The sequence below is a fragment of the Narcine bancroftii genome, chromosome 4, assembly GCF_036971445.1.
Source record: "Narcine bancroftii isolate sNarBan1 chromosome 4, sNarBan1.hap1, whole genome shotgun sequence".
NCBI lineage: Eukaryota > Metazoa > Chordata > Chondrichthyes > Torpediniformes > Narcinidae > Narcine > Narcine bancroftii.
In genome coordinates, this window is record NC_091472.1 from 192,572,682 (window position 1) to 192,592,162 (window position 19,481).

At 45.7% G+C, this 19,481-nt stretch overlaps 1 protein-coding gene across 2 annotated transcripts in view; it reads left to right on the forward strand.

The window, feature by feature from the left end:
- The window catches only part of LOC138761394 (oxysterol-binding protein 2-like), a 514,880-nt gene that overhangs the window by 243,863 nt on the left and 251,536 nt on the right, over positions 1–19,481 (forward strand). For both annotated transcript variants that reach the window (XM_069933419.1, XM_069933420.1), the window contains one exon: positions 11,685–11,883. In XM_069933419.1, coding sequence (XP_069789520.1) covers positions 11,685–11,883 — 199 coding nt within the window. The remainder of the gene's footprint in view (positions 1–11,684; positions 11,884–19,481) is intronic.

Here is a 19,481-nt window from a genome sequence, read left to right on the forward strand (position 1 = left end):
GCAGGAAGTGCCACACTTGCACACCCACGCCACCATTCAGGGCCCCGTGCCGTCCTTCCAGGTGAAGCAACACTTCAGTTGTGAATCTGCAAGGGGTCACCTACTGCATCTGGGGCTCCTGTTGTGGCCTCCTCTCCTTCGGAAGGACTGGATGTAGACAGGGAGGTCACTTTGCTGAGCACCTCAGCTCTGTCCGCAGCAATGGTGGGAATCTCCTAGTGACCAAACGTTTCAAATCTACGCCCCTCTGACGCGAGTCCATAACCTAATGTACGGGCTAAACCAAGGTCACCTGTAAACTGGAGGAGCAACACCCAACATTTTGTCTGGGCACTCTCCAACCAGATGGCATTAACGTCGACTTCTCCGGTTTATGTTAGACCTATCCCCTGTCTCCCGTCTTCCCCCCTCCCCCCTCATCTCCTTTCCGTCAACTATCCACCCCCTTCCCTCTACATTCACAGAGCCTTGACATCCCCGTTTTTTTTCCTCTTCTGTCCAATATCCATGTTCACATATCTTCCATTCCAGAACATCTGAGATGTCCCCCTTCAAAGAACGTGTCTTCTCCTCCACCTGCCGTCAGCTCAGCTATTTCCTGCACCTCTGCCCTGGCTCCCTCTGCCCAGTCTCATTTCGCCATCCGCCCCATCCCCACCCCCACCTTCTTAGCCAGGCGCCTGCCTACCTGCTTGTTTCTCATACCTCGACGAAGGGTCTGGGCTCGAGACGTCGGTTACCCTTTACTTCCTCTGGATGTGGCGTGACCTGCTGAGTGTCTCCAGGACATTTATGTGTTGCACTACAACCCCAGCATCCGCAGACCTTTCTGTTGAACGAAATGAATGAAGAGGTAATGATAATGAGTTACTGCCATACATATAAGTACAATGTGCCTGTGCCACCCAAATACCCTAATTAACCTACAACCCCCGTACATTTTGGAGGGTGGGAGGAAACCAGAGCACCTGGACCTTTCAAACCCCTTGTAGACAGTGTCGAATTTGGACCCCGGTGGCTGGCTCTGTAATGGTGTTGTGCCAACCACTTTTACATCAAAATTCTTACTTGCTGTAGCCAGAGTTACATGTGTAACAAAAAAAAAATACTTCAATAGGATACAATAAATTATCCCAGTATGGAAAGAGATAATAAATCACTTTTACAGCTTGTTCAATAAAAATATGGTGTTTCAATGGTGAGGGAGCTGATTGCTCTGCTTTTGTCAGATTGAACAGCATCATCCCTTGTTCAAGTCAAGTCCCTCTAGTTATCGTTCATACCATGCTTGCACGGTAAAGATTAGATAGCATTTCTCCAGGACTGCAGGGCATATTTGCATAAAGATGGTAGAATAGAAGTTAAACACATTGAAATATTAAAATATTAGGTGTGTACAGCAAAAGTCCACGGTCCACCAATGTTCTGGGAATTCAGGAGTCTGATGGCTTGGGGGAAAAAAATTTGCCCATTCTGGACAAGAGGGCCTGTGTGGTACAGTACCACAAGAAGAATAAACTCCAGAGGGTTGTTGACTCGGCCTGCAACAGCACAGGCACCAGACTTCACTCCATCGAGGACATGAGGCGGGGTCTTAAAAAAAGCAGCCTCTATCCTCAAAGACCACCCAGGCCATGCGCTCTTCACTCTGCTACCATCGGGGAAAAGGTACAGGAGCCTGAAGACGAGCACTCAGCGGCACAAGGACGGCTTCTTCCCTGCTGCCATCAGATTCGTGAATGATCCATGAACCACAGACACGGCTTCACTTTTCCTGCACTGTTAGTATTATTATTTTTACCGTAATGTGGTAAGAAGGTTATAATATGAACGTTTGCCCTGTGACACTGCCGCAAAACACCGAATTTCGTGACTTGTTCATGACAGTAAGTCTGGATGCTGATAGTAGGAAGACTGATATGTGTGGGCTTGGGTGCTCAGTGAATGTGCAGAAGGTATCGGGAGCCCACCGTGAGCAGCACCACTCGAGGGTAAGCTAGCGACCTCGTTGTCACCTTCATGCTGCCCACTTCCCATTGAAGGCAACACCACAATTACCTGTGGAACCACTATGTCGTGACCCTGACTCTGTACAATGCAGGCAGAGGAGGCACTCCATTGTGGATGGACAGCGAATGGAGACCATTCAGCCCATCAGTTTGTGCCAGCTCCCAGCTTTTCCTATTTTCGCTATGGATTATTGTCGCTTGCTTTGATTCTTTTCCCGACCCTAGAGATCACATGAGCCAGTGGACCCAGCTCTGTGTCTTTGGAATTGAACAAGAAAGTCTGAAGATGCTGTGATTGTTGGAGAAACTCAGCAGGTCCCAAAGCATTCTTTATGAAGCAAACTAACGTAAGGGCTGAGGTCCAAAAAGCAAAAAATCTGCCGGAGTTGTCTACTGCATCCAGCCTTCTCCATGTTGGAGAGGCTGCACGCAGACCGGGAGATCTTTTAGCTGAGCACCTTCACTCTGTCCGCAGCAACGGCAGAAATCTCCCTGTGGCCAACCATTTCAATTCTGTGCTGCCCTCCTACGCTGACATGCCTGCCCAAGGCCTCGTGCACTGCTAGACTGAGACCACTGCAAATTGGAGGAACATCTCGTATTCTGTCTGGGCACCCTACAGTGGGATGGCATTAACATTTATTACTCTGGATTCTGTTTCACCCCACAGACATCCCCCCCCCCTCCCGTGTCTCCTATCCCCCCCCCCTCCCGTGTCTCCTTTCCCCCATCTCTCTGTCTCCTTTCACAGAGCTATATCTATTTTCACCTTTCCTCTTCTATCCAGTTAGCACCTTTAGTCTGCTGGTCTGGACTCCTCCGCCACCCCCCTCCCCCCCTCCAATTCTTCCCCTTTCACTCCCCAGCCTTTAATTCAGGCGCCTGCCCACCTTAAGGAAGGGCTTGGGCTCGAGACGTCAGTGATATATCTTTGCATTCTATGGCTGCTGAGAGACTGGCTGAGCTCCTCCAGAATCTCCTGTGATTTTACTACAATCACAGCATCTGCAGACTCCTGTGTTGTCACCACCTGCTGAATGAATGTCTCCAGCATTTTCTGTTTTCTTTTAAGCGTTGGCAACAGCCTGCAGACTATGTATGTCTCTGTAACAACATGCAAGCTCTGTAGCCGCTGCACTGCAGGATGGAAAATAGAATACAGCTTTTGTCAGCTCCCAGTGTTGACCCCGTGATCAGAAATTCATTTTCTCTCTCATCTTTTTCCACATTTGTTTAAAGTAAAAGTGCTGGAGGAACTTAGCAGGAGAGAAAGACATATCATTGGCATTTTGGGCCAGAGCCTATCTTCGAGGTGTGAGTAAAAAGCAGGCAGGCGTCGTGTATTAAAAGGCTGGGGAGAATGGGCTGGGGGGGTGGTGGGGGGGGTGGGGGAGGAGCACAGACCAGCAGGCAAACTGTGTTAATTGGATATGGATGGGACACAAGGAGAGAGGAAAGGTGAGAATTGACATTGGGGGGGGGATGGGGATGTTTTTGGCTCTGTGAAGCAGAGCTGGGGGAGACGAAGGGTAGAGAGAGAGAGGAAAGGAGACATAAGTAAGGATTGTGGGGAGGGAACTGGAGGGCGATGTTAGTGCCATCCGGGTGGAGGGTGCCCGGATGGAAGGTGAAGTGTTGTTCCTTCAATATGCAGGTGGCCTCAGTCTGGCAGTGCATGAGACCATGGGCAGATATGTCAGCAAGGGAATGGGGCAGGGAAATGAAATTGTTTTATACCTTTACCATCTAAGGGTGCGGCGAGACCTGTTGAGTTCCTCCAACATTTATGTGTTTTGAGTACAATCACAGAGTCCCTGTTTAACCCATCTGCTTAAAGCCTGTCCCTCGATCTCCCCTTTTGGCGGTGTCCAAATATTTGCCTGCTTAATCTTGTTGGAATGGTCCCCGCATAAATCCAAGTTGTTGTTGTACGCTGGAGCATTCCAGGTGTGCCAATAATTATCCATGTCAGAAATTGGGGCAGGAAGAAGGTTGCAGCGGTACAAGGTTTCAAGTTACTGCAAACAGGTGATGATTTATTAGCTCGAGGTTTTGCAGTCACCACTGTCAGCACCTTGAGATTTTTCCTCTGAGCATCAGAGATATTTGCCAAACTGTACTCCAGTTATGCAGCAGGGTTGATTTTGATTGCCTTGGGTTAATGATGATGTGAAACAAAGTGAGAGACTTATGGAATCCCTTGGTGCCAGGAATGCACTCACAACTAACTCAGTGAAGATTATTTTCAGAATCAGAATTTATTATCATGAAAATGTCACAAACTTCATTGTTTTGCGTCAGCATTAAGTGCAATATTGCTGTAAATTGCATTTTAAAATAAATTAGTGCAAAAAGAAGAGACAGTAAGGCAGTGTCCATTCAGAAATCTGATGGCAGAGGGGAAGAAGCTGTTTTTGTAATATTGGGAGTTCGTCATCAGTCATCAGTCTTCTCTATCTCTTTCCTGATGAGAGCAGTTTACAGATAGCATGGCCTGGATGGTGGGGGTCCTTAGGGATAGAGGCTACTTTCTTAAGACACTGCCTCTTGTAGATGACCTGGATGGAGTGAGGACTGATGCCCATGATGCCGCTGGCTGAGTTCACAACTCCCTGTAGCCACGTCCTGCCCTGTGCATAGGCACCTCCATCCCGGACAGTGATGCCACCAATCGGAATGCTCTCCACGGTACACCCTGCAGAAATTAGCAAGGATCTGTGGTGACGTACCAAATCTCCTCAAACCCTTCCTGACGAGCCACCTTCGCGATTGCGTCGACCTGATAGTCCCAGGATAGATAGATCATCAGAGACATGACACCCAGGAATTTGAAGATCTTAACACTTTCCACTGCTGACCCCTCAATAAGGACTGGTTACCCCCTCCTGAGGTCCACAAGCAGTTCTTTAGTTTTGCTTGTGTTTTTTTTTAATATTTTATATTATCAACATATATAAGATCATAATAAGTAAAATTGATAAATAACCATAATACAATATTAACAAATATATGCTGAAGATCTACAGAAAAATATATAAAAAAAATTTAAAAACTAAAGCTAAAACTAAACTAATAGCTAGTAACTAAACAAAAACCCTCCTAGCCCTCCCACCCCTCCAAACCTAATCTAATCCCATAACTAAAGTACATAATATCATAACTGCATAGTAATCAATTCAGATTGTATCAGATGACACTCAAGGAACCCAAATAACATAAAATTATTATTAATCTAGGGAAAACTTCACTGGACAGGAAAATTTTTAAAAATTAATTTTAAATTATAATTTAAGCTTCATGGTTCTAGCGTACAGACTCCAAATTTGCAGGAATAAAAAATATTTCCCCCTCAAATTATAAGTAATTTTTTCTAAAGGAATATGTGATAGTATTCTGTACTATCACCAATGTATATTTGTATATATTTGCATATAGCTGTTGTGATTGGCTGAGAGCCGTAGCCACGCCTACTGGCAGGTCATAAAGGGCAGGTCATAAAGGGCTGCTCCTAACCAGACCCAGGTCAGTCTGGACTGGTCGACCTTGGTGTAATACGCTCCAGTCTTTTGCTAATTAAAGCCTTGGTTTGAGTCAACAAGTCTTCGAGTTTTTCCCCAGAGAGTAGTGAATGTTTGGAATTCTCTAACCAGGCAAATGGTTGAGGCTGCTTCATTAAACATATTTAAAATTCAGTTAGATACATTTTTACATGATAGAGGAATTGGGGGATATGGGGAGAAGGCAGGTAGGTGGATTTAGGTCATAAATTAGATCAGCCATGATCGTATTGAATGGCGGAGCAGGCTCGATGGGCCATTTTTGGCCTACTCCTGTTCCTAGTTCCTATGAATCATTCGACGCGCTGCAGAATACAACTTTGAATCAGCATGCCATCTATCTAATGTTAATGAAACATCAGATTTCCATGTTACAGTGATACATTTCCTTGCTAACACTAAAGCTAACAACAAATTTTAATTGAGAATCTGGCAACAATAATTTTGGAGTAACACTTTCAAAATTTCCTAACAACAATAATTCAGGATTTAACGGAAAAAATCACCCGAGTAATTCGTGGCAAAAATTCACTAACAGAAACCCAAAAAGAATGAACCTTCGAACAAGACTGTGTAGAATGGAAAAACAGTTCCAATTTCTGTTCCACATCTAAAACATTGGTTCGATAAATTTGATCTCCATCTACTCAGTTTCTGAGGTGTGACATATAATTGATGAAGAAAATTATAGTGAAGTAGTCTATATCTTACATTAATAGTATTAGACATAACTTCTTTACATAAATTTTGCCAATCCTGCTGATCTATTATTGTATTTAAATCTTGTTCCCACCTTTCTTCTGAATTAAACAAACCTACCTTAGTTAGTTTTGCTAACGTGGAGCGCAAAAGTTGTTGAGGCTTGTTGGGGACTGTTGTATATTGGAGAAAATAAAATAACAACTGTGGTTAATGCAACATTATTACAGCGCCAGCAATCTGGGTTTGAGTCCGGCACTGTCTATAAGGAGTTTGTACGTTCTCCCCGTGTCTGCGTGGGTTTCCTCCACACACTCCATGTTAAGGTGGGTAGGTTAATTGGTCAGTGGGAAGCCCCCCTGGGGAAAACCCACACAGACATGGGGGAGAATGTGCGAACTCCTTACAGCCAGATTCGAATCCCAGTCACTGACATTGTAACATTACGTTAACTGTGTCGTGATAATGCGGATGCGAAGGGAAGGTTTCTACCTGAAGCGGAGACCACAACCAGGGATGCCAATGTGAGATAGTCAGCAGGGAATTCCTCGTGAGATCGAGGACCCTTTTACCATAGGGGGTGGATGAGATGAACCTTGTGGGGGGAGAAGGAGCGAGAGAACATTGAAGTCAGAATTAGCTGAGCAAAGCAGGAAGATCGTGTGGAGAACGGGACATGGCATGATCTCGACCTGCTTCTGCCTCACGTTTTATAAAATCCTGTGTTATAACTGTAGCCACGGGTGTGTGTGAGTAATGGACAATTCTGCATTTGACTGGTGGAAGCTCCAGCAACATTTGGGAAGGCAGCTGCTACTCTCCAGGACCAAACAGCCCAGATAATCAGCGACCTCTTCTCCACGTTAAATATTCACACCCTTTAACAGAAGCATTGAAGAAATATTTCAAGGCCTTGTTTCCAAAACCTCCCAAACAAATCACCAATGTTGCAGACCCCGTGGGTAGCCGGAGATTCCTCCAGCTACCCTTCGACCCACACCATCCTGACGAGGCTGTACGGTGAGCACGACACTGTTACAGCACCAGTCCCGGGTCCTCCTGTTTCCTATCACCCTTCAAAACAGTAGATTAATTTAGGTGCAATTGGGCAGCAGAGGTTTAAATAGTTGGAATCAGCTTCGACTGTGCTGTCAATCAAAAAAAAATGATTTCATTCCTTCATCTTCATCCGATCACAATTCAGCAACTCCAAGCTTACAGAACTTAGCAGAGATGGTCACCTCACTGAATGCAGTGGTTATAATCACCTCAAAAGGGCAATTAATTCAGCAAAAGATGTTGCCCATGAATTAATTTAGACCAAAACTGCACATTTTACTAATGGCTTGGATCGGAAGGGGAATACTCCCCAACTTTCCTCAGTCCTGACTGAAAAGTTTTGGCTCAAAACGTTGGCCCTTCCTTATCTCCCACTGATGCTGCCCGACGTGCTGAGTTGCTCCAGCAGTCGGTGTTTGGCTTCAAGAGTGGGGGATGTTGATTAGCATAGCGGTCCCATGCCACGCTATCATAGCACTAGGGACCTGGGTTTGAATCCGGCACTGCGCTTGAGGAGTTTGTATATTCTCCCCGTGACTCAGGAGCGGCGCCAGAGTGAGTGTTAGCGGGGGGCACTGGGTGGCTGCATAGGGGCTACACTCTTCTGCTCTAAAACTCGCTCAGCGGGGGAGTGCCTACCTGCCTTGACATGCTGCCGCAGTCGCACTCCCACTGCCCCTGTTAAATGTGGCGCCTTGGTATGACGTCACGTGCGCATACGTGTTGCATGCATTACAATGCAACTTCCCTTCTGATGTCACGAGCATAAATATTTTTCCTTTCCTAGTTCTGTTTGTATTTCATATAAAATTAATTTAGAGAACAGGTAAGTTATGATATTAAATATGTCGGAGAGCAGCAGCAATCATTAAGGATCCACACCACCCAGCACACATTCTGATCTCACTGCTGCCAACAGGAAAGAGATGTAGGTGCCACAAGACTCGCCCCACCAGTTTCAGGAACAGCTGCTTCTCCTTCACCATCAACAAACTCAATCAGGGACTCATTTAAGGATTCTGACTTTGCACATTATTTATTGCTGAATATTTATTTTCTGTATTTGCACAGTTTGTTTGCACTGCCTTCTTGTTTACATCTCTCTCTTTTGTACCTGTATCTTTTCTTGAGTAGTTTTCTTTTGCACTACCAATAGGTAGAAATTCTGCTTGGCCCATATTGTCAACACCCCAGGAATCTCTTCCCTGTCATAACCTGGGGTATATTTTGTCCGGTTCTGTGGCCTTAGCAATCCTAATGTTTGTAAAAAGATCCAGCACTTCCTCTTTCATAACCACAACGTGCTCCATCTCATAACCTTGTTCTATACTGACCTCACATTGACCAAGGTCCCTCTCCCTGGTAAACATTGAAGCAAAGAATCCATTTCGGACCTCCTCAACCTCCTCCGCCTCCAGCACATGTTGCCTCCTTTATCCTTGAGTGGCCCTACCTTCACTTTCATTATCCTTCTGTTCTGTATGTGTGCATAGAATGCTTTAGGGCTTTGCTTAATCCTACTTGCCAGGGCCTTCTCATGGTCCCTTCTAGCTCTACCAAGTCCTTACTTCAGCTCCTTCCTGGCTACCATACAATTCTCATCAGCCCTTCCTGTTTCCTGCTTCCAGCTTCCTGCTTCGTCCTTCCTTTTTCCTGTTTCCTCCTTCCCTTTTCCTGTGTCCTCCTTCCTGTTTCCTGCTTCCTCCTTCCTGTTTCCTGCTTCCTCCTTCCTGCTTCCTGCTTCCTCCTTCCTTTTTCCTGCTTCCTCCTTCCTGTTTCCTGATTCCTCCTTCCCCTTAACCAGCTGCCTCACCTGTTTGGTCAACCACAGATTTCTTTTCCTACCATCTTTTCCCTCTCAGTGGGACAAACCTATCCAGAGCCCTGCATAAATGGCCCCTAAACATCCTCCACATTATGTCTATGCTTTTCCCTGAGAACATCTGCTCCCAATTTACTCTCCCCACTTCTTGCCTCATCCTATTGTAATTATCCCTTCCCTGATTAAACACTTTCACATTTTTGTCTGCTTTTAACCTCATCCATAGCTTTATTAAAGCTCAGGGAGTTGTGGTCACTATCAACGAAATGCTCCCCCACCAATAGGTGTGTCACCTGACCACATTCATTGACCAGTGCAAGATCCAGCATGGCCCCACTAGTCAGCTTATCCACACACTGTGTCAGGAATCCTTCTTGGACACACCTGACAAATTCAGCCCCATCCGTCCCTCTTGCAGTCAGGATGTGCCAGATATTATTCGGGAAGTTGAGGTCTCCCACAACGACGTCCCTGCAGTTTCCACACCAATCCAAAATCTGCCTATGTACCTATCCCTTGATGTCCTGAGGCCTATTTGGGGCATATAGATTACTCCCAGCTCAATGATTGTTCCTGTCCTATTTCTGACCCACCCACACTGACTCAGTAGACACTCCCTCTACAGTGTCCTCCCTTTCTATAGCTATGATACTATCCCTGACCAGCAATGCTACCTCCCCCTCCCCTCTTACTACCAATCCTGTTCCTTTTAAAACACATAAACCCCAGTACCTGCATCAACCAATCCTGTCCTTCCACCACCCAAGTCTTTGTGATGGCCACAGACTGGTCCATGCCTTATTCACCTCCTTTATTCCTAATACTCCTTGCATTGAAGTAGATACATTTCAAACCCTCTAACTAACCACTTTATGCTTCCTCCCCTGTCTGTCCCTCCTCATTAACCCACCATACATTCCACCTTCCACCCTATTCTCTGCCTTCGCATTCTGGTTCCCATCCCCGACAAACTCGCTTTAAACCCTCCCCAACACCTCTAGCAAACCTGCCTGCCAGGTCCCTCTCCAGTTCAGGTGCAGCCTGTCCTTTTTGTACAGGTCAAACCTTCTCTAGGAGCGTTCCAAATCATCCACAAATCTGAACCCCTGTCCCCTGCACCGACTCTTCAGTCACGCATTCATCTGCCTCAACTCCCTATTCCTACCCTCACTGGCGTGTGGCATGTGGCACAGGCAGCAATCCCGAGATTATTATCCTGGAGATCCTGCATTTCATCTTCCTTCCTAACACCCCATATTCCCTCATCCCTCCTCCTATCTATGTCATTGGCACTAACGTTGTCCACGACATCCGGCTGTTCGCCCTCCCGTTTCAGAATACAGTGGACTCGATCTGAGTCATCCCTGGCCTTGGTACCTGGGAGGCATCATACCATCTGGCTATCTGGATCTTGTTCACAGAACCTCCCGTCTGTTTCCCTATCTGTGAATTCTCCAATTACCTTGACTCTCCTCTTCTTCCCCCTTCCCTTCTGAGCCAAAGGGCCAGACTCTGTGCCAGAGAGCTAACCACTACAACTTGTCCCGGGTAGATTGCCCCCTCAACATTATCCAAAACAGTATACTTATTGTTGAGTGAAATAGCCACAGGGGTAACTTGTGCTGACTATCCTCCTTTCCTCTCCTGATGGGCAATAAGTCACCCACCTTTCGCATGTGACTATCTCCTTACAGCTTCTGTCTATCACCCATCTGCCTCCCAAATGATCTGGAATTCATCCAGTCCCACCACCAGTTCTTTAACTGGTAAGGAGCTGGAGCTGGATGTACGTCTTGCGGATGTAGTCATCAGGGTCACTGTGCTGCCCTAGGTTTCCTACATCCTGTTCTTGGAGCACACCACTTCCCCAGTTGCCATCTCCACTACAAAAAACCTGTAGCACATCCTCAGCGATTGCTTGCCGATGCCTCTCGAGCCAAAGCCTCAAGATCTCATTCTTACACTCTTAGCTCCTTCTTAAGCCCCCTTTTCCCTTTATCTAGCCAATGGAGAAATTTAAACAAGCGCCCATCTTACCCCATGCTTTTAAAGCAATCCTCTTCTCGTTCCAAGTCCTGCTCCTTCAGCTCTCAGTGAAAAGGTGCATGTGCTTGATTGTCAGTGAGGAAATGATGTTGTCGCTGATCCGCACTGACATTGGTGATGCAGAGGAAAGTGGCTGAGTTGTAGAATTACAGGAACTGGCCCTTCAGCTATCGCCTCCATGCTGACCATTTAAACCTCATCTACAATAATCTCATTCCATTCTCCCCATGTTCTTGCCAACTCACCCCAGAATCTGTTGAGAATGGCCATTGCCTGACCAGTCCACTGGGATGTGGGGGGGGGGGGAGGGGAAAGAGGAGCACCCAGGGGAAACCCCCCCCACATGGTCAAGGGGAGGAATATGCAAACTCCACACAGTCAGAGCTGGCGGTCAGGTTTGAAGCCAGGCCTCCAGAGGCGTAAGGCAGCTGCAAGCTTACCCCACTCCCTTGTTTGCTGACTTCCAGTAAGTCTTGTCCTTGCTGTCCTCAGGCATGTCGTGACTTCCTGGAGTTAGCCGAGACGCACAGCCGCAAATGGCAGCGGGCCCTGCAGTGTGAGCGTGAGCAGCGGGTCCGTCTGGAGGAGACCATCGAGCAGCTAGCCAAGCAGCACAATAGCCTGGAGCAAGCCTGCCGTGGGGCGCCAGTGCTGCCTTCAAGCTCCACAGAGGTTTCCAATGCAAGTAAAGGTAAGTCTGCGAGAGTGTGGTGTGAAATCCTCTCAATGTCTGTCAATGGAAACGTTCAGGTTAACGTCCTAAAGCACTGCAGAGGTTTCAACAATCAAAACATTGTGCTGATGCAGGGCAAATGATAACTGATCACAGTCAGAATTTATTGTCGTTAACATGAGTCACGTAACTTGGTGTCTTGGAGCAGCATTTTTATGGATTGCAGCTGCAAAAATTGGTATAAATGACATTTCTGTAAATACAATACGTTTCCGATAATGGGAAACGCTTGGGACCGGACATGTATCGGTGAACTGCATTTTTGGGACATTGAGAAATGGCTTTAAGCACCCCAGTAGCATCAGCAGAATATTTGTATCAGCCGTCGCTGATCCCCGACATCTCCCCACCACTGTCGTCGAATCTTCCCAGGAGCCCGAGGTCCCCGGTCTGATCCCTGACCTCTCCCCACCGCTGTCACTGAACCTGTCCGGGAGCCCAAGGTCCCCACTCCGATCCCCAACACCACCCCACCGCCATCGCCGAACCTATCCAGGAGCCCGAGGGCCATGCACCCTCCAGTCTGACACCATCAAAAACTTAGTGGCCCCCCCTCCTCCCCCCAGCGGTTACCCTTACGGGCCCCTGGTTAGATTTGTTCTGACGCCAACTCTGGGGATGGTGGAGATCCCAGTACAGTGGAGGGTAAAGAAGAAATGGAAAGAGAGGGGAGGGAGTTACCTGAAATGAGGACAATCTCCCCACGTGCTGCCTGACCCACTGACTTCCTCCACTCGCTCACTGATGTTACTAAACTGACGCTAACAGCGTGTCAGAACCCCACATGAGCATGCCAGATGAAAATCTTTTTTCAACTTGTGATGCCATGCTGCCGAGAAAGATTTTGGATAATTGAGTATTTTGGTTAAGTGGTTTTCAGATCATCGGAAACGTACTGTATTAAAAAAAAAAGCACCCTGGTATTTATTTTGATAAATAAAATTTGACAAATATATTGAAACCTGGAATGCCTGGCACTACCAACCAACCATGGCATAGTCAAGGAATGAGGAATGCTAACAGAGCCATTGTACATTGTGTTAGGTCTGCTTTGTTCATGAATGAGTGAGACAAACACCAGGCTGAGTCGAAATCAGGGTTCTTTGTTCTTTATTACCGGATTGTAACACTTGCGACCAACCAGGTTAGTCGGAGAATGCATTCTGCCGTTATCAGCAAAATGGTGATTTTTTATACCCTTGGATACATGCTTAGAACATCATCATATCATTACTTGTCCAATGACTAAAACTGTTGCTATCCTTTCCCTGCTAGCTTCCTGCCTCTCAATCCATCTATGTCTCTCTTATCTTGTAAGTACAAGGATGCATTTACATCTTGTTACAGCCCTGTACATTCCCATCTCATGATGTTTTACCTAACAGGAGTACAAGGACACCTCCCCTTCTTGTTACTGCCCTGTACAGGGTAACTCCCTACACATTCCCATCTCATGATGTTTTACCTTACAATCCCTCCTTTGTCCTCTTTAGAGGACAATCTCGCCCTGACTATGCTACCACCGTGTTACATTAGTTCGCCTATTATTGCCAAGCTCTATACGGGTTCTGTTCACAGGGCAGTTCGGCTGGTGGGCGAGGGCTCCCCCAACCCTCCTTTGCGTACACCCCCCATCCGTCACCCCGATCCCATTGCCCGTTTACAAGTTTCATCCCATTTGCCCCCAAGCAAAAAACTAGCTAACCCCCCGTACATTAGTAAATTCCCAACTTAACATATGGTCTACAATCTAATTCATAATACTTGTTCTACAATCTGATTAATAATGTTTGTGTTACAATCAATGTTATAATATTTGGGTTACAAGCAAGGTTAAAATTATATGTGTAACAATCTAATTCACAATCCCTCCTTTCCATCACATTCCCCATCAGACTCCAGATCGATCTCAGCAACTTTCTCCGTCTCCTGTAATGTGAGATAGTCTTGCTCCACAGCCTGCACAGCTTGATATTTCGGAGGCAGTTCATCACGGTCAGCAAAGGCTCTCTCTATGGTCCTCGTGACCAGCGTTCGAATGCATGGAATACAACAACAGCCACAAGTGATAAAAATTGATACAGAAATGAACAAACCCAGCAAAAGTTGTCCTAACAATGTGCTCCATCTCCCAAACACTCCCTGTAATCAGGATAAAACAGGATTGGAGACTCCAGACTGGGCTTTTAATTCTTTCGCCAATGCCCTAAGTTTCGTTAACCCCTTAGTGAGTGATCCATCTGGCCCTGTGTTATTAGAGATAGAAGTGCAGCATAGATCTCCAAACATAGCACACACTCCACCTTTCTCTGCCAGGACCATATCAATCACTATCCTATTCTGAAGTGTCATAAGGGAAGTTTCTGACAGTTGTTGATGTATTGCCTCAACAACGTCCCTGGTCAAATTTGCAAGGCGCTGGACATTATAGTGAATAAGGTTGATCCTATTAACATTCTTATTTACAGTGATGGGAAATATTGCACTAAAAACAGGAAAACTTTCAAACCCAGCTGCAATCTCATCGGCTAATTTAAATTCGTCCGGAATATTCCGGGCTTGGCCAATGGCATCAATCCATACCCCATCAGGGTTCCTTCCTCCCGGCCCCAAGAGTCCAACACTCCTCCTTTTTCTCCACAGCCAACTCTCTGTGTGGCGCAATTCTAGGGAATCCTCGTCTCCCTCCTGCCTTTTGACAATCAGCACTGGCGCATTAAGGGTTACTAGAGCACACCGACCATCCCAGTTAGCGGGGAGCCAGTTGTACAGCACTCTTCCTCCACAAAACTCATCTGTGTAGTCATTCAATCTGCTACAAGTCTCCTTAGTTTCAGATTCAGTACCAATGTAGGGATGTTATGTTGCAGTTATAATGGTGAAGTCACATCAGAAATGTGCACTGTTTCAATATCCTTAATTAAAAAGGGGCAAATATATTGGAAGCCCTTCAGAAGTTGATGAGGCTATTGACAATTCAAGATTCTTTTATTTTTTCATGTAATAAAACAGATGTAATATTACACAAAATTTCCTTTGGGCTGCCATAAGGCAGACAAAGATTTGCTGTCAGCAGAAAATGCCTGTTGCCCCTTTCAGTCAGAAAAAGAGAAGGCCCCCCCCTAGAGTCACCGAGTGTCCACAAATTTTCCCACAGCCTTCCCAGCCACACAGACTCCAGTCCAAACCATCGGCAGCCCAAGCTCCAGATCCAAACGTCTGACACGATCAGGAAGGCTTCGGCACCCTTTCGCATATCAGTTCCATGCCTGGTTCCCCTTCGACCGGTCTTTATTTTTTGAATACTTTATTTTAAAAATTTTAAACCACAATTACACCTAATTGTATTAAAATTCATATACAAAAAAATATATGTGGGCTATATATAAAAAACAAAACCTTCCCCAACTCCCCTCTCCCACCCCATTACTCCCCAAAATCCCATCCTTCTTCCCCTACAATTACCCACTAAAAAGAAAGTAGGAGATCATCAATTTTATATTTATATATAATTCAGCTGTGAAACCAAGAATGGATTGAGAGCTCAGACCTTCAAATCAACAATTTGCAATAATGGGCTCCACAAAAAGAAATGCTAATTTATCCCATAAATTATATGTTATCTTTTCAAGGGTGCCAGTGGAAAAGGAACACTGTCCGAACTCTGGCGTCAAATGACGTCATTTCACACCGGGGGATTGATTAACCACCTCTACCCCTACTCATATCCCAGGCGTTTGCCAGTGCCGGCGGGCTGATAAAATCAGTGGAAAAGGGGCAGCAGAAAGTCGCCTGTTTCCAGTTGAAGGTAGAACTCTCCAATCCCCGGGGATGAGTTGTGTTCAGTGAAAAAGCAATTAGTGTCCCAGTGAAGGGTGGCCAAGTGGAAACAGCACAAAGAGCTTCCTATCCCAGGACACTGCTCAGCCAATTAACTGGGTCACCAGTGGAAAAAGGGCAAGAGAAACATGAAAAAAAAGAGCATCACATTGTCCATGCGTACAGTATAACCACAGGGTTAAAATCTTTACAGACGTCCACTGGCCAGCCAGTAAGGTACCTATATGTTGGTGCCAGTAAGGTACCTATATGCTCTAAATAAGGCTGCATATTTTTGGTAAGGTGTTCTATCCCCTCCTAGGACTGTATGTAATCTTTTCAAGAGGGATGCAGCTATTCATCTCCGAAGGGCAGCTCATTTCAAGAGTTGGATCAGAGCACGTACTTAAGTGGTTCTGTGGTTCTTCTATGAATCTGGGCAACACATTTAAAAATACAACATGTCTTCTCTTGGCAACTGTCTCTCATTGTGAACAGCTATAACCAGAATCGCATGACCGAAGTCTCATCAGTAAAGTGTAAAATTGTAATTAAAATGGTTTGAATATCTAAATATGCTTGAAAGTACCTGAACAAATTGGCAATTTCAAGAATAGATGAAATACTGTTTATTGTCATGTAACAAAGCAGAAATGTAATATTACACAAAATTGCCTTTAGACTGCCATAAGGCCTCTTACACTCAGAAAACGAGAAGCAAAAGAGACACACCCCACCGCCCCACCCCCTCACCCAGAGTCACTGAATATCCGTGGATTTTCCTCCAGTGCTCCCGCAGGATCTGCAGCCAGATGAACTCCTGCTTGATCCATCAGCGACCCGAGCTCCAAAGTGCAGAGAAGATTTACTGGGATGTTGCGCAGACTTTGGGAAATGAGAGACAGGGAAAGGTTAAATAGTTTAGGACTTTATTCCATGGAGCATAGAAGGGTGAGGGGAGGTATTTAAAATTATGAGGGCAGGTGAGATACAAATCAGAGGATATGGGTCAAGGGTGAAAGGGGAAAAGTTTAGGGGGAACTTCTTCACACAGTGAGTGGTGGGGGTGTGGTATAAGCTTCCAGCTGAAGTGGTAAATGTGGGCTCAATTTTAACATTTAAGAAAAATGTGGGCAGGTACATGATGGGAGAGGTATGGAAGACTGGGTGCAGGTCAGTGGGCAGAATAATAATTTGGCACAGACTAAAAGGGCCGAAGGGCCTGTTTCTGTGCTGTAATGTTCTATGGTTCTATCCAACCCCTGCCCCGACACCATGAGGAAGCCTTCGGCACTCAGAGCCCTTCAGAGGCCCTCCTTGCAATAAACACTCTCTTGAATCCAGGCTCTGATACCTAGTTCTCGCGAGCCAGTCTCCAACAGCCTGGTGTGAGTCTTTTGACCTCGTCACCAGTAGCCCACAGCCTGTATGAATAAATGCTGAATGAATTACCTATAATAACCCATACTGTTAACACACTAACAGTGGTAACAATAAATCGTTAGCACCACTTGGCTGATTCAGATGGGAGCCAGTCAGAAATAATGATGTGGAGTTTGAAAGGAATCTTACTCGCAATTTATCTGTTTTGTTAATTAATCTGTTGCTTGGTTTTGAAAAGACACTTCATTTTACGTTTCCTTGGAAATAATCCTACATAAATTATCCAGTTTGATATCCCTTTCATTTGTTCTTGAATTTTGCCATCATTTACCTAATATTTGGGAAGTGATGTTGAGGCTTTATAAGGCACTGTGAGACCTCACTTGGAGTTATGTGAGCAGCTTTGGGCTTCTCGTTTGGATGACATTGGAGAGGGTTCAGAGGAGGTTTGCAAGATGATTCTGGGAATGATAGGGTCATCATATGAGGAGCGTTTGACAGATCTTCCCCTGCACTTGCAAGAATTTAGGAGAATGAGGGGGAATCTCTTTGAAACATTTGGAATGTTGAAGGGCATGGAGAGAGTAGACGTAGAAAGGTTGTTTCCCACAGTGGGAGAGTCTCAGACAAAAGGGCACAACTTCAGGATTGAAGGGTCTCTGCTTAGAACAGAGATACAGAGGAAGTAAATCTGTGGAATTTGTGGAGGCCAGGTCATTGGGTGTATTTAAGGCAGAGATTGCGAGTTTTTTGATTAGCCAGGGCATCAAAGGTTATGGGAAGAAGACCGGGAAGTGGGGCCGAATGGGAAAATGGATCAGCTCGTGATTAAATGTCAGGACAGACTCAGTGGGCTGAATGGCCTATATCTGCTCCTATGTCTTATAGTCTAAAACAAAGCAAGAAGAAATGCTCTATGAATTGCAGGCAATGTAAGAACATTTTACAGGAGTGGATAGACTTGTAGCAACTTTTCACTTCTATGGACCCACCTAAATGTTTTTTGAATGTTGTATGTAATTGAACCAGCCTCAACCACTTTCCTCTGGCAGCTCGTCTGGTCCAGCGGTGAACCCAAGCTCCTCGGCCGCTTGTTCCCAACTTCTGATATGATCCAGAAGCCATCAGCAACTGAGGCGTCCCGGGAGCCCTGCACACCATTGGCTCCTTCCCACCGCCGCTACTTAGTTGCCAATCTCCAGCAGCCCGAAGCTTGGTGTGAGGCTGTGGTTTGCTGCTCTGTCAGCCTTCTGCCGGTCACCTTCTTCTCGGCTGTGGCCTGGTTGTTTTCTCCCTCTCTCTCTGGAGTTCCTCCTTTAACCACCCTCCCCATAAATCACTTGAGCTGTGAGATCAATGAGACAATTAGTTTCAGCTGTGCCATCCGTCTGTGGCCTACTTAACTGACTGAAGCGAGAGCAATTTCAGTGTGGTTGATTGAAGCGTTGTACTAACAAGCTGCCTAATGTGCATGGCTATGTTGGATGAATTTGCATGCTAATATTAGACTGAAGCTATTCTGAGATCTCTGAGCTGCGTGCAATACGAATAAAAAGATTGTACCAGAATAAGATCTTGATGATCCAACACAAGTCTCAGCCATGCAACTAGATCACTTCTTTCCACAGGATGGATTTGTCTTTTTGATGCCAGGCCCTTGGTAATTTGTTTTACTGGCCTCAATGTCCATTGCACATAACACAGGAAACTGAAAGTAATTCCATTTCTATCTAATTTCATTCCACATATCCACGCATGCAAAATCACTGCTCTCTCAGATGCACCACTGAACTCGCAGTAGAGACAACCGGATCAGATTCCCGTTAATGAAACGCCTTGTTATTCATCACTGAAATTAAATTCAGATTTGTAAATTAAAATTAGTTGGAGGAGAAATCACGGATTCTATTTTTAAAAGCTCTGATGTGTTGTGGCTTACTCATCTGTCTGATGTCTGTCTGATGTCAGTATGTATTTCAGTATGCAGGAAAAGCATGTAAGAGCAGGTCAGTCAGACCCGTGCCTGCTCCAGCATCCCCCATCTTTTACCCTCCTCCCATTTTTGGTGAACTGCAGTAAAAACCTTGGTATCCGGCACCTATGGGGGATTAGTAGATGGCGGATAAGTGAATTACCCTGTGGCTTGAGATTGCATGCGGCATGGATTTGAGAAATGATCACATGGGGAAATGGCATTTTAAACTATCGTATCTTCTACCTATTTATTTTCACCTTTTTATTGCTGGTTGATTGAGGCTACTGGTTGCTTAAATTCCAGATAACGGGGATTTTACTGCAACTGCACGTCCCTTGATTCTCTTTCTGCTGAAAATGTTTTGATCTCCATGTTGAAC